The sequence below is a fragment of the Macrobrachium rosenbergii genome, chromosome 23 (genome assembly GCF_040412425.1).
Source record: "Macrobrachium rosenbergii isolate ZJJX-2024 chromosome 23, ASM4041242v1, whole genome shotgun sequence".
Taxonomy (NCBI): domain Eukaryota; kingdom Metazoa; phylum Arthropoda; class Malacostraca; order Decapoda; family Palaemonidae; genus Macrobrachium; species Macrobrachium rosenbergii.
In genome coordinates, this window is record NC_089763.1 from 14,677,868 (window position 1) to 14,694,071 (window position 16,204).

The 16,204-nt window shown below is 35.9% G+C and overlaps 1 protein-coding gene across 1 annotated transcript in view; it reads left to right on the plus strand.

Moving 5' to 3' along the window:
* The window catches only part of LOC136851294 (endoplasmic reticulum lectin 1-like), an 89,238-nt gene that overhangs the window by 46,310 nt on the left and 26,724 nt on the right, over positions 1-16,204 (plus strand). Inside the window, exon 9 of the mRNA XM_067125289.1 lies at positions 10,377-10,504. Within this exon, the coding sequence (XP_066981390.1) occupies positions 10,377-10,504 (128 nt within the window). The remainder of the gene's footprint in view (positions 1-10,376; positions 10,505-16,204) is intronic.

Here is a 16,204-nt window from a genome sequence, read left to right on the forward strand (position 1 = left end):
CCTTAAGAAATGTCTCTTTCAAAGAAGCCTCCGAATGTACAGGGTGGTCATCGTGGACACACACACACAAAAAAATTATTGCCACGTGCTCGAACAAATTCAACTACGCTGTTTATCAGTAGGTGGTGTGGTTAGTCCTAACCCCTAGGTGCTACAGCAGAAAACCAAGGGTCTTATTGACGGTGAGTATGCTAACTATTCGCTGGGAGAAGGGCAACAGTACTGCAACTAAACCCAGCATGCTTAGATAAGCCACTGTAGAACTGCATCCTAAAACGTAAGTTCGTGTATAGTTTCTTGTTCCTTGGTACAAAACCTGAAGAGTATTTGGAATAAAGAATGGGACTTGAAATTAGTGGCTTGACCTCGGACCAGAAATGTTTTTTCCTTTGGGGTGTTGGGATTAAAAATTGAAAGCTTAAGCCTTTTTCATCACCTGTCAGTTTCTTTGTAAAGCTCCTTGAGGACGAAACAAGCGACCACACTACCATAAAACAGGTTTTGACATAGGAAAAAGTTAAGTATACCTTAGTTTAACCAGACCACTGAGCTGATTAACAGCTCTCCTAGGGCTGGCCCAAAGGATTAGACTTATTTTATGTGGCTAAGAACCAGTTGGTTACCTAGCAATGGAACCTACAGCTTATTGTGGAACCCGGACCACATTATACCGTGAAATGAATTTCTATCACCAGAAATAAATTCCTCTAATTCTTCATTGGCCAGCTGGAGATTCAAACTCGGGCCCTGCAGTGTGCTAGTTGAGAACTGTGCCAACCAGTCCAATGAGGAACTTTTTGACATAGGAAAAACCTATTTTTGGTAGTCGTTGTTGAGTCCTCAAAACCCTCCCACTTCCGTGATGAAAAGGCATGAGATTTGGGCAAGGGATCATCCTGCATTGACCAACAGAGAGTAATGGCTCCTTGGTCTTTAACAGCCCAGTTGTAAACAAGAGGGCGGACGCGCATGCGCAATAGTCACTTCTCTTTCTTGCAGGTTCTTTGACGTTGGAAAAACTGGGTTCAACTTCGCTGAAGATAAGGGAAAGTGCCCTCTTATCTTTGAGTCCATTATATACTCCATCAGGTGTTATGATGTTGATCATCATGACACAATACCTGGCCAAAAATACCAACTAGAAGAGAATTCTTTGATATTAGTTTGGTCATCATGGAGCTCTGGTAGACCACGGAAGGTAACTCCTTGAGGACTCAACAGCGACTACCAAAAATAGGTTTTTTATCTTCCAAAGATGTATTACCTGTACTGTACATTTTTTAAAAACATTATGAATACACACACAGTGTATGCCATGTGCTAATATCTATTGGGTAAAGAGACTCAAATTAGCAGTACTGTATCTTTTGTGAGTGAGAGAGAGAGAGAGAGAGAGAGAGAGAGAGAGAGAGAGAGAGAGAGAGAGATGTACAATTATTTTATTATCTTGGGATTTTTTTGTTAATCTTGGGGTTTTCTAAGGTCAATTCTTGGGATTTCATAAGAACAATAATTTAAGTAGCAGCACACACCCAAATGACTCGGGTCAGCCGTTAGCACACTAAACCACCAACCTTATGAATTGACTCTCTATCCTCCCACAAAATGTTTTTGGTTTTTAGAATTTTGGATAAAGGATTGTGTACCTGTAATGTCACAGTACCTGTCTGGCAGGAGCAGCCTTCTTGGTCTTCTGTTGCCACAAGGTATCTTGTATTGTTTCTGTAAACTTTTTGTGTTTGTTTCTGTGCCTGATACGGCACTAAAGTGCTGATTTAAAATTTTCCTTGCCACTTCAGTTTTTATGGCGAGCGTTAAGAATGCTTTTGCTTTTCTTCAGCGACAGAAACCTTTCTAAGGGTTTCCTTACTCTTTGCCTTTGGTATTGCTTTGATTTCAGAAGCATCTGAAGATGGGGGGCCACACACCTGGGATGAGTTTAGTCTCAGATGGTTGCCTTTTGGGTGCACCTCGTCTGCATTGTATCATTCTTGCAGAGTTTGCAGCATATTTAATGTAGTAGGTTCTCGGAATGGTGAGAATCTTGTTGGTGGATGAGCAGTAACATCACCTTCATGACTTACGTTTAAGTAAAGTTAAGTGGTGTATCATACTTTACTTCCTTGAGCAGTGCAGGTGCTTGAATGGACTGTTCGCTGCTGTCAGGTTTTCTGCATTATGTATTCTGTGCAGTGGATTGTTATGGCAAGTAAACTCAACGACTCAACTGTAGTTGTTTGGGTGATTTGGTCCCTGCTGTCCTGAATAGAAATTAATTTTTAAATAATTGAGTCAGGGAGATCTCGTTCTAGAGATTCATCTCTTCTGGTTTTTTTGTGCACTTTTAATCACAAACTTATGCAATGTCTGTTGCTTTTTCCTTCCTTGCATAACTGTTCTAAAATGATTAATTAAATTTTCATTGACCATGTTCATGATCCTGTTCATGACAATTTTGTTTGGATGGTACAACTCAAGGACACTCTGGACATCACTCCACTTTTCCATTGTGGATTTAATGAATTCACTGCTGGCATCTGTAACTTCCTCCCTGCCCTCCTCTTTGTCAGTTAACTGCTCCCGAGCAAGCTCCTTCTTTGTGGAGTTGAAGTTCATCCATGGCAAAACCCTCCACTCAGCGACCAGTTCTTCAACATCTTCATCGTTGACTTCCAGACCCATACTGTTGCCCATGGACACAGTTTCCTGCACAATCTCTGCATCGACACCTCAAAGTCATGGTCAGTTACACACTCGGGCAAAAGTTGCCACCATACAGAATTTAATGTGCGGTACGTGACCTCATTCCTTGTGTTGTTGATGAGGGTTATACAGTGTAAAATATTAAAGTAGTTCTTCCAAAATTCTTTTAGAGTTAATTTTGTATCTTCAGTCACACATAAGCATCTAGTGAAGAGCACCTTGGTGTATAATTTCTTAAAATTACAAATGACTTGTTGGTCCATGGGCTGCAAAATAGGGGTCACATTCGGTGGAAGGAACTTGACCTGTATGAAGTCATGTTCAGTGCTGTCAGCCAAGTAGGGAGGGTGCACCGGGGCATTATCCATGACCAGAAGGCACTGCTGGGGAAGCTGGTTCATGCTTAGGTACTGGCTTGCGGGCGGTGCAAACACTTTTTTCCAGCCACTCCATAAACAAGTTCCGTGTCACCCATGCCTTTTTATTGGCCCTCCACATTACAGGCAGTCTGGCCTTATTCGTGCTGTGTTGCTTAAAGGCACAGCGGTAGTTTGAATGGTAGACGAGTAGCGGCTTTAGTTTCAAGTTGCCACTTGCGTTTGCACATAACAAAAGTGTAGTCTGTCTTTCATGAGCTTATGGCTCAGCAGCACCTTCTCTTGCTGGGTGATGAACATCCTACTGGGCATCTTCTTTCAGAAGAGGCCCATTTCATCACAGTTGAAAACTTGCTGCGGGATATACTTGGCAAACTTGGTCACGTACGCCTCTGCAGCAGCCTTGTCCGCGCTAGCAGCCTCACTGTGCCTAAGTACACAATGGATGCCAGTTCCCCTCCTGAAGTTGTCGAACCACCCATTACTAGCCTTAAACTCCTCAGGCGTGGAACTAGTAGAGGGGGTTTCCTTTGGCAAACTCTGATGAACTTGCCGAGCTTTCTCACAGATGATTGGCTCATTGATGCTATCACCTTCCATCTGTTTCTCGTTTACCCACTTCAAAAGGATTTTTTCTACCTCTTTGAGCATTTTGGATCTCACCTTATTAAGTACAGTCACACCCTTTGCAACATTAGCCTTTTTAACCCTTAAACGCCTATTGGACGTATCATACGTCGACTAAAATTGTCTGTTGGGTGCGAATGGACGTACCGTCGTCGACTACAAAAAATTTCAACCTTCGGTCAATTTGACTCGACCGAAATGGTCGAAAAAATGCAAATGTAGCTAAAAACTCTTACATTCTAGTAATATTCAATCATGTACCTTCATTTTGCAACAAATTGGAAGTCTCTAGCACAATATTTCGATTTATGGTGAATTTTGAAAAAACTTTTTTCTTATGCCGAAGGGGGTAACTCAGCGAAAATTTCATAAATTCTTTCGTCATTTTGTCATAATTTTTGCACTGCTCTATATTAGCCGTTACATAAAGTTTTATACACGAAAATGTGCGCAATTTCATGTACAATACAGCAAATACAACCCATGGTTGTAGCTTTTATCAGTTTGGAAATATTTTTCATATAAACTACGATAACTGCCAAAATTTCAACCTTGGTCAACTTTGACTCGACCAGAAATGGTCAAAAAACGCAATTATGAAAATAAAACTCTTACATTCTAGTAATATTCAATCATTTACCTTTAATTTTGCAACCAATTGGAAGTCTCTAGCACAATATTTCGATTTATGAATTTTTGAAAAACTTTTTCCTTACGTCCGCGCCAGAAATTCTTTCATCACGTTGTCGTAATGTTTGCACTGTTTTATATTAGTCGTTACATAAAGTTTTATGTATGGAAATGTGCAATTTCATGTAGAATACAACAGAAAATAACTCATGGTTGTAGCTTTATCAGTTTTGAAATATTTTCATATAAATCACGATAACTGCCAAAATTTCAAGCTTCGGTCAACTTTAACTCGACCGAAATGGTCAAAAAACGCAATTATATGCTAAAACTCTTAGATTTTAGTAATATTCAATCATGTACCTTCATTTTGCAACAAACTGGAAGTCTCTAGCACAATATTTCGATTTATGGTGAATTTATGAAAAAAAATTTTTTCCTTACTCATCTGTAACTTCGGCGAACATCTCAGAAATTCTTTCGTCATGTTGTCGTAATGTTTGCATCGTTTACATTAGTTGTTACATAAACTTTATATATGAAAATGTGCGCCATTTCATGTAGAATACAACAGAAAATAGCTCATGGTTGTAGCTTTTATCAATTTTGAAATATTTTCACATAAATCACGATAACTGCTAAAATTTCAACCTTGGTCAATTTAACTCGACCGAAATGGTAAAAACGCAATTGTAAGCTAAAACTCTTACATTCTAGTAATATTCAATCATTTAACTTAATTTTGCAATAAATTGGAAGTCTCTAGCACAATATTTCGATTTATGGTGAATTTTTTAAAAACATTTTCTTTACGTCTCTTGGCGGTAACTCGCCAAACATCTCAAATTCTTTCATCTCGTTGTCGTAATATTTGCACCATTTTATATTAGTCGTTACATAAAGTTTTATATATGAAAATGTGCGCATTTTCATGTACAATACAACAAAAAATAACTCATGGTTGTAGCTTTTATCAGTTTTGAAATATTTCCATATAAATCACGATAAATAGAAAAATTTCGACTTTCGGTCAACTTTAACTCGACCGAAATGGTCGAAAACTGCAATTGTAAGCTAAAACACTTACAGTCTAGTAATATTCAATCAATTAGCTTCATTTGTCAACAAACGGGAAGTCTCTAGCACAATATTTCAATTTATGGTGAATTTTTGAAAAAAACATTTTTTTACGTCCGCACGTTACGAATTCATGCATCATTTTGTGATAATATTTTCTCTGTGTTGCTTTGATCGTTTTAAAATTTGTTATATACCAAAATCATTAGCTTTAACCGTTTTGCTTACAGCGATTTGTATACAATTATATACGAGTTTTTTTTCGCTGTCATATATTCCAATATTTATATATGATAATGATATTTTTTAATTTCTGATGGTTGCATACTAAACTTCAGGCAATGAAAAAAGAGCCAAAATGAACTCTTAATCTTAAAAACTAAGCTTGCTGTGATTTTTGAAAAAACTTTTTCCTTCTGGTACTAACTCACGAACGCCCGGCATACGGGAGACGTTTTTGTAAATAGGGCTTCGGCGTTAAAGGGTTAATGGCCTCCTTGTTTTCCAAAATTGTCGAAATCATCGACTTGGCCATCTTGTAGATGGTCGTGAGGTCGGTCACACGAACACCACGTTCATATTTTTCTATAATTTCTTTCTTTATTTGAATGATTAGTTTCTTCTGCTCCTTCTTCTCACCATCACTCTTCACTTTCTTAGGGGGCATTATGAAAAAAATCACAAGTTTGCAGGCAAAAAGTACAAAGAGTTAAAACCAGTTGAATGTATGTATATTCAAGACCAAAATAAAACACAGACTAAGCATGGGTGGAAGTGCGTGGGGGTTCGTGGGAGATGTACAGTACCCTGCAATAACGATGGCGGGCCCAATAGCGGCACCCTTGTGAGATGGGCGATTGCCCGCATTTTTCAAATTTTGGCCATCGGTGTTTCAAAAATGAGTTAGTGAATTTTTATATATATTTTTGTATGTCTTTTGGCTTGCTGTATTGCATTAGGTATATGTTAGGGTGGAGATCGCTCTCATCCAACATTCCTTAACCCTTTAACGCCGACTGGACGTATTTTACGTCGACAAAAGTTGTCTGTTGGGTGCCAAGTGGACGTAAAATACGTCGACTACAAAAAGTTCTTTTTAAATATTCGCGGAAAAATACTTATAGGCCTCTTTTGTGAAAAATTTTAAATCATGCGCCTTGAGGGATGCTGAGAGTTCATGGGTCACGCTGTTGTTTTGTTTACAAGCGTGACCCAGCTGCACATGCACGAATTTCTTTCTTATCCGAAAAGAAAGCATCAGCTAACTCTGCTGAAAATCTCAGAAATTCTTTAGTCACTTTGTTGTAATTTTTCCACCATTTTCTATTAGCCTTTACATAAAGTTTTATATATGAAAATGTGTGCTATTTCATGTAGAATACAACAAAAAATAACTCATGGTTGTAGCTTTTATCAATTTTAACATATTTTCATATAAATCACAATAAGTGCCAAAATTTCAACCCTCAGTCAACTTTGACTCGACCAAAATGGTCGAAAAATACAATTGTAAGCTAAAACTCTTACATTCTAGTAATATTCAATCATTTACCTTCATTTTGCAACAAACGAGAAGTCTCTAGCACAATATTTCGATTTATGGTGAATTTTTGAAAGAAAACTTTTTCCTTACATCCGCTCTAACTCTGCTGAAAATCTCAGAAATTCTTTGGTCACTTTGTCATAATTTTTGCACTGTTTTCTATTTGCCGTTACATAAAGTTTTATATGTGAAAATGTGTGCAATTTCACGTAAAATACAACAAAAAAATAACTCATGGTTGTAGCTTTTATCAGTTTTGAAATATTTTCATATAAATTATAAATCACGATAAGTGCCAAAATTTTAACCTTCAGTCAACTTTGACTCGACCGAAATGGTAAAAAAATGCAATTGTAAGCTAAAACTCTTACATTCTATTAATATTCAATCATTTACCTTCATTTTGCAACAAATGAGAAGTCTCTAGCACAATATTTCGATTTATGGTGAATTTTTGAAAAAAACTTTTTCCTTACGTCCGTACCAACTCTGCTGAAAATCTTGTAAGAGCCTGACGCCGTCTCTGCCAAACACGTGTGTGTTCGTGTGTTCGTCATCCATCGGAGTGGACAAGACAACAAGAGCATCTCGTTTTCTTTCTCTAAAGGAACGCGATTTCAACCATACAATATTTCCGTCTGTTTCTCCCTAACCATTGTTGTCTTGATGTATGTACAATCACCACTACTTGCATTGCCATGCAAGCATTCTAATCATGTACTCATAATGTTCCAACGAATCTTCTGTATCAAACTGTATGTATGTTTCTGTTTGTGAAGACGCCAAACATCTCGCCACTTCGATGGACGACGAACACACGAACACACAAGTGTTTGGAAGAGACGGCGTCAGGACCTTACAATCTCAGAAATTCTTTAGTCACTGTCGTAATTTTTGCACAGTTTTCTATTAGCCGTTACATAAAGTTTTATATATGAAAATGTGTGCAATTTCATGTAGAATACAACAAAAAATAACTCATGGTTGTAGTTTTTATCAGTTTTGACATTTTCATATAAATCACGGTAAGTGCCAAAATTTCAACCTTCAGTCAAATTTGACTCGACCGAAACGGTAGAAAAATGCAATTGTAAGCTAAAACTCTTACATTCTAGGAATATTCAATCATTTACCTTCATTTTGCAACAAACGAGAAGTCTCTAGCACAATATTTCGATTTATGATGAATTTTTGAAAAAAAACTTTTTCCTTACCTCCGCTCCCGCTAACTCTGCTGAAAATCTCAGAAATTATTTAGTCACTTTGTCGTAATTTTTGCACTGTTTTATTTTAGCCGTTACATAAAGTTTTATATATTCAAATGTGCGCTATTTCATGTAGAATACAACAAAAAATAACTCATGGTTGTAGCTTTTATCAGTTTTGAAATATTTTCATATAAATCACGATAAGTGCTGAAATTTCAACCTTCGGTCAACTTTGACACGACCGAAATGGTCGAAAAATGCAATTGTAAGCTAAAACTCTTACATTCTAGTAATATTCAATCATTTACCTTCATTTTGCAACAAACGGGAAGTCTCTAGCACAATATTTCGATTTATGGTGAATTTTTAAAAAAACCTTTTGTTTTACGTCCAGCTTGACGTTACTGAATTCATGCATCATTTTTGTGATAATATTTTCTGTGTTGCTTTGATTGTTTTAAAATTTGTTATATACCAAAATCATCACAATTTAGTGTACAATACAACGAAAAAAAATAACACATTAGCTTTAACCGTTTTGCTCACAGCGATTTGTATACAATTATATATGAAATTTTTTTCGCTGTCATATATTCCAATATTATATATAATAATGATATTTTTCATTTCTGATGGTTGCATACTAAACTTCAGGCAATGAGAAAAAAAGGAGCCAAAAGTGAACTCTTAATCTTAAAAACTAAGTGTGCTGTGATTTTTTGAAAAAAACTTTCTTTCTGCTTTGGTGCTAACTCTCAAACCCCGTTGGCATACAGCAGACACTTTTGGGCGTTTAAGGGTTAATAGAAACAGTAGCTTAAGTCTCGTCTCTTTCGATGAGATTGAGAGTTTCATTTCTTCGCCCCAAATCAAAGTTGGAGATCTGGATAAGGTACTGCTGTGCCAGTTGTGCTTTTCAGTAATATTTGAAGTTGTCAACTTCTGGATTTTGGAGTGTTGCCTTCTTTCATTAGTGCCAGTTAGTACTGGAAAGAGTTGTCTAGGAACTCGGAGGCTGATTCCTTTCCGATGGGACAAATCTCGAATTTAAGGGCATTAGTCCATCCCCCAGTGTTAGTTGGACTTTCGGGTTTTTGGGTAATGAGGGGGGGTCTGATATATCAGACTCTGAGTTCCTTATTCTACCCAAGGGATGTTGCTCACAAGACCCAAACAGTTTTCTTCTGGACTTGTGATGGCTGTCTAACAAGTGTTGTCACCAGAACTCCATTTTGTGAGATGTCCCTAAGTCTGGAGGTGGAAGTGAAATGATTGGATTCCAGTTCATCCTTATTCCCTCTTTTAAGAGCAGCATCTGGGCTGAAGTACACACTAAAGTCAGGCAGGGTTCAGGTGAATGAACTTGAGGCATCCCCTCCTGGTTGATTAATGGGAGGCATCTCCCACATCCTCTCTCTTGTAACAAGGGGAGAGGGGACTCTGTAGAGTTTAGTCCAGCACTCAATTCTGGGTTTTACCAGGACCACATTGCATTTTGACATGAAGTATCCTGTGGGAGACTTTATGGTTCTCTGAACAATTCCTTACATGAGTAACCCCTAATCGCTTTACAAGGGGCACTCAGGCCCAGAACCCTGTTACTCTGGCCAACAATTTTGTCAGACCAGTAGAGGTTCAGGAGTAATGACCTCCCTTGCTTGCAAGGTAACTGGGATTACGGCAATTCCATGGAGGTTCTCAACTCCAGTCAGTTGAAGGGGACTGACCTCCCACCTAAGGGTTAAGTTTCCTATATTAAAGGTGATGGTTTGTATTCCCACAGGAACACATAACAAATTTTGAATAACAAATTTTATTTTTCCTTGGTATACAATCCATAGCCTTATATATTTAGTCCAACCTCAACTGCTCCGCTCAGTTCCTGTGGTAGAAGGAAAAGTGAGTGCGATGGTTGGTGAGTGAGGGATACTCCCCCACACGTCCCCCATGTCCACTTGTTAACCACCTGGTAAACCACCTTGTTACCAAGTTCACCTGGTTTTCAGATTTTGCTGAAAGGTACTCCCATATAAAAGGCTATGGTTTGTATATGTTGTATTGCCATTCAAAACTTGTTTTGTTGAAATTTACAACTCATAAACCTATGTTCATATTAATACAGTAGTAATAAAATATACAATACAGCATATTTTCCAACTTTCTGTTTATTCATCCTACCTAATCTTTGTTTTTTTATCCCATTCCATAAAGCATCCAGAGAAGCAGTATAAGCTGGGGAAGAGACATGTATCTCATTTTTACTCTGAGGGCACAATATGCGACATTACAGGGAACCCTCGACAGGTTGAAGTGAAGTTGAAATGCAAAGAAACTGATAGGTAAGTATACTTTCACTCAAAGGTGTCTGTGTTTTTAGGTTTAGCTTATTTAAGAAAACCTCAGTTGTATGGCAACAATAGAGTTAGGGGTAGTAAAGTTTAAAGTGGTATTTCATAATGCTAATGATGTGCAAATTGAAGCCTTTAGACATATCATTTCCATTGTTAAAGATGGTTTCAGATGATGTTTTCCTGTTTTGGCAGTTATAGTATTACCTTAATTATTTGCATGTTCATTATTTGCAACTCAGCACTGTCTGTATGGAACTGCAGCCTGCCACAATATATACAGTACATGGTTATATACAATGTAAGAAAAGCCTTCTGTTTGGTTTGCAAAGCTGCGTAGGCAGAAGTACGTAATGGTAACTTATGAACAGTTCATATAGCACACTAATAAGTGGGTATTGTGGGGTATAGACCAGGGTAATCACATTTTGGGTGAGGAGGGGCAGGAGAGTAGAATGGGGAGGGATGGGAGAGCACTCTGCTGTTTGGGAGCTTTTGCAACTGTTATTGACTTAAAAGCAACATCATCATGTACAATTTCATTTTGTATGGTTCCTCTGAGTGGCTGATAGAGATGCGACATGACTTTGGCATTGAAGTTTCATGGCTGGGAGAACACACTCCAGTTTAAGAGCTTTTGTGACTGTTATTGGCTCCTAAGCAACATCGTCATATATGTCATTTTGTTCATCACTTTTGAGTGGCTGATATAAATGTGTGATGAATATGTCATATTAGTAACATTCTCTCATTGGCTGCCTATGAAGATCCTCTACACAGCTGAGTGCCTCTTCCAACCAGTTTGCCACATCATGACCTCCTTTGTGTGTGTGTGTGCATGCATGTGTGTGTGGTGTGTGTGTAGATTGGGCTACCCCACTACTCACGAGTGTTCCCCCCTCTCACTCCCCTCCATCTCGCATGCTTATGATGGATAACTCCAATACTGACAATGAATTTATGAGGGCTTAAATTTGCAAAAATAAGAATGTGGGTTAAGAATTAGAAATTATCATATTTCCCTGCATCAGAAACATGCCTACCATGAAGATGCACCCTAATGTTGAGTAGCAAATTTTAAAATAAAAAAATAAACATAAAAATTAGGTAGCAATACTTACTTGATTGCTTTGTTTTGTTGCTATGCTGCAGACATTCAGCTGTCTCGATGCACTGAAGTGTGACTTCAGCTGGTACAGTTTATTAATCAGTGTAATTTCTCCATTTCACTTACTTTAAAAGGATTTTGTTTATATATATATATATATATATATATATATATATATATATATATATATATATATATATATATATATATATATATATATATATATATATATATATATATATATATATATATTTTCTGAACTTTTACAGAGAAAGCTTTTTGATGTAGAATGAACAAACTTATGTACATGAAACAATGCACATGTAATGAGGTCTAAGGAAAGTTATTTACAAATGTAACGACATTTATAATCCTATAATTGCTGTCCAAAAACACTCTTCTGGTTACAATGTAATCCTTTTCTTGTACTAGGTCAAGTAAGAAATGTCAGTAATACTTGCCTGTCCATTCTGTATACAATATATGTGTGTGTGTGTATAAAACTTATAAATTCCATACAGTTTACTTTTATTTAAAACTTCTTTATTTACAAAACATCGCAAGATGGATGATGTAGAATTCATAACATGAATCTAGATTTAGCCCAAAAACAGGATTATACAGGTTACAATATGCAAGATCTTTTGGAAAGAATATATGCCATTATATGGCCTGTCAAAGAAAAATCTGATAATTAGTAACATTCATGATTCCAGTGACCATTTGTAGTAACCTGTTATTTTAAATTCTAGAATGTCAAAAAAGGGAAGGTTCTAAGAGAATTTTATTTACCAAATGTCGCCACGTTTATAATCCTGCAGCCAAGGGATAAATTATCACTAGTATCATGGCTAGAAAGAGAAGACACATAAATACATGACTGGTGAAAATTCTACTAATGGGAATGGTCATATAGTATATATATATATATATATATATATATATATATATATATATATATATATATATATATATATATATATATATATATATATATATATATATATATTATATATATATATGTATATGTATAATATATATATATATATATAAATATACTGTATATACACACACATATATATATGGATATATATATATATATATATATATATATATATATATATATATATATATATATATATATATATATATATATATATATATATATATATATGTGTGTGTGTGTGTGTGTGTATGTTTGTGTGTGTAATGTACATATGTGTGTGTATATATATATATATATATATATATATATATATATATATATATATATATATATATATATATATATATATATATATATATACATATACACATAAATATATATATATACAGTAAATATAAGAATATATATATACAATCCCTTTCTTTTTCTTTAACATGCTTTATTCATATTCATGGGGATGCGTCCCACACCCCGTGAATAGCTAAAACTCATGAATACTTAAAAACCCCTCTAAAAACACTTAGAACTGCCCATTTTGATAGTCTAACACAAGAAAAACCCTGTAAAAATGCTTATACCTGAGTATTTCAATAGTTTTATCACAAAAGGTGCATTTATTCATGAAAATTATATGAAAATACAGTAATTAGTGAATATTTCCCATTGAAAATACTGCGAATGGGCGAATTTTCCGCAAATAATGGGTAGATATGTTCCATAGAGAAACCCGCGAATCATGAGTCCGCAAATCATGAGAACGCTAATATGGGGGTTTACTGTGTATATATATATATATATATATATATATATATATATATATATATATATATATATATATATATATATATATATATATATTTACAATATAGTCCCTACAGTTTACGACAGGGGTTCTGTTCAGACGACGCGTCCGTAGCCGAAAAATCGTCGTAAACCGGAAAATCGTTGAAGATCGTAAGAAAACCTTCCTTTAACCTTTGAGTAGCCTTTGGATATCTTGAAAATGACATAACCTTCATTTTTATTGAGTCTTTCATGAAAAACCCTCCAAAATTTTACCATTCTACTGTTTTGAAGCCAGAGAGAGAGAGAGAGAGAGAGAGAGAGAGAGAGAGAGAGAGAGAGAGAGAGAGAGAGAGAGAGAGACTGCCTCACCACTTATCCACCAGAAAAAGACTTGAAATTTCACAGAACTACATTGCTCTCCCATTTTTACTTTAAGTATTATCCTACATCAAATATAGCTTAAATTATTATCCTGTTACTACTTTATTAATCTTTGAAATTATATTATTATCTTTTCAAAGTCATCTTAAACACCATTACCCTTTTCCACCCAGAGAGAGAGAGAGAGAGAGAGAGAGAGAGAGAGAGAGAGAGAGAGAGAGAGAGAGAGAATTACCACTAAGACTTACATTCAGCCATTCTTTTGCTGGCACGAGAGAGAGAGAGAGAGAGAGAGAGAGAGAGAGAGAGTTTATCTCTTTAATCTCTCGAGGAATGTTAATCCATTTCTCTTTACTGCGACTGACAACAAAAAATTGTTTTTTTCTTTGTCTTCCAAAGATGTAGGCTACTACTACTTTTACTAAGCACTTTTAAAGCACCATGAACACACACACACACACACACACACATGCAGTGTGAATAGGTAAAGAGACTCAAATTGGCAGTATCTTTTCCTGTGAGAGTGAAGGGCTGAACTTAGTATCAATTTATAATATATCTATCCATTTCTCATTCTACCTTTTGAGAGAGAGAGAGAGAGAGAGAGAGAGAGAGAGAGAGAGAGAGAGAGAGAGAGAGAGAGAGAGAGAGAGAGATCTTCTGCCCTTAGTCTGCTTTGAAAATGCATGAATGTTGTAATTTCAGTATATTATTGTATTATTATTATCTAATCTCATTAATATTTGAAAATTAGCACTTATTATTAGGTAAGTCATTTATATATCTACAAACGTAGTTAGTCGTCATCTCCCACAAATTTGTTAGAAAAATCTTATGTAGTCATTCTCTCTCTCACGCTGGAGAGAGAAAAAATACTACGCACCTCTTTATAGTGTGTACAAAGCCCGTGAGGTACAAGCTTTGTGATTGTTAAATCCCACCCTTCCTGCCAATAGCATGTCGTCAAGGAGGGCGGGAAGGGGAAGAGGGGTTGTTACAAGTTGTTATTGGCTACTGTCAGTCCTGCCAGCCAATAGCGTATCGTCATGGAGAGAAGGGGTTGCTACGAGCTCTGTTATTGGCTACTTCTAATCCCCCGAGCAGGTATCGTCATAAGCCTACAAAAAAGCAATAAAAAAAAAATTGTCACACAAGCGATGATGGGATTTTAGTATATTTTCATGTTTATTTACAGTAATCAATATTTTTTTGAAAGATATATGCAATACAGAGAAAGATATGGGCGGTTGGCCTTACTTAAATCTGAGAAGTGAAATTATTCGAGAATTATCAGAGAAGAGAGAGAGAGAGAAAGAGAGAGAGATTGAATGAAGTGATTACATCGGTAAGCAGTTTTATGATTTAGCGATTTTAATTTAACTTTTATCGATACTTGCTATGGTTACTTAATATTAATATTTTAAAATTAGTAAATAATTTTTTTCATCATAAAAAATGTATTTAGTCATGAAAATAAAATAAAAATCAGTAATTAGTGAATGTTGCTCTATGAAAAATCCGCTGAATGTAAATTTTCTTCCATGTATGTGTTTGACACTGAGTCATCCCAAATATTACCGTCGAGAATCATAAGAAAATTTTAATTTTAATCCTTTTGGTGTCTTGAAAACAACAAATCCTTTTTATTTATATTGAGTTTTTCATAATAAAAACCATCCAAATATTGACCATTCTGCTGTTTTGGATGCATATTTCTTCTGATCGCCGGACTGGCGTTGTCCAAATACCGTTGAAATCGTGAAGAAAACATTACTTTTAATCCTTTGGGTGTCTTGAAAACAACGAATCCTGCATTTATATGGAGTTTCTCATAATAAAACCTCCAAATATTGACCATTCTGTTGTTTTGGGTGCATATTTCTTCCGATCGCCGCCGGACTGGCGCCGTCCGAAATACCGTCGAAAATTGTAAGAAAACCTTACTTTTTAATCCTTTGGGTGTCTTGAAAATAACGAATCCTGCATTTATATTGGGTTTCTAATAATAAAAACCTTCCAAATATTGACCATTCTGCTGTTTTGATGCATATTTCTTTTTGATCATCGCCGGACTGGCGCTCGCCTGAAATACGTCTGAAAATCGTGAAAAAACCTTATTTTAATCCTTTGGGTGCCCTCAAAACAATTTAACCTGCATTTACATTGAGTTTCCAACAGAAAACCTTCCAAAATTGACCATTCTGCCATTCTGGAGCCATATTTCTTCCGGCTGGACCGGCGCTGTCAGCATCGTAAACCTGGAACATGTGTTGTAACCCAGGAAATAATTTTTTTATGAATATATTTAAAAGCGCCAGAACTTGGAATGTCAGAAGTCGAGCCCGCCGAAACCGGGGACTGTCTGTATATATATATATATATATATATATATATATATATATATATATATATATATATATATATATATATATATATATATATATATATATTGTGTGTGTGTGTGTATATA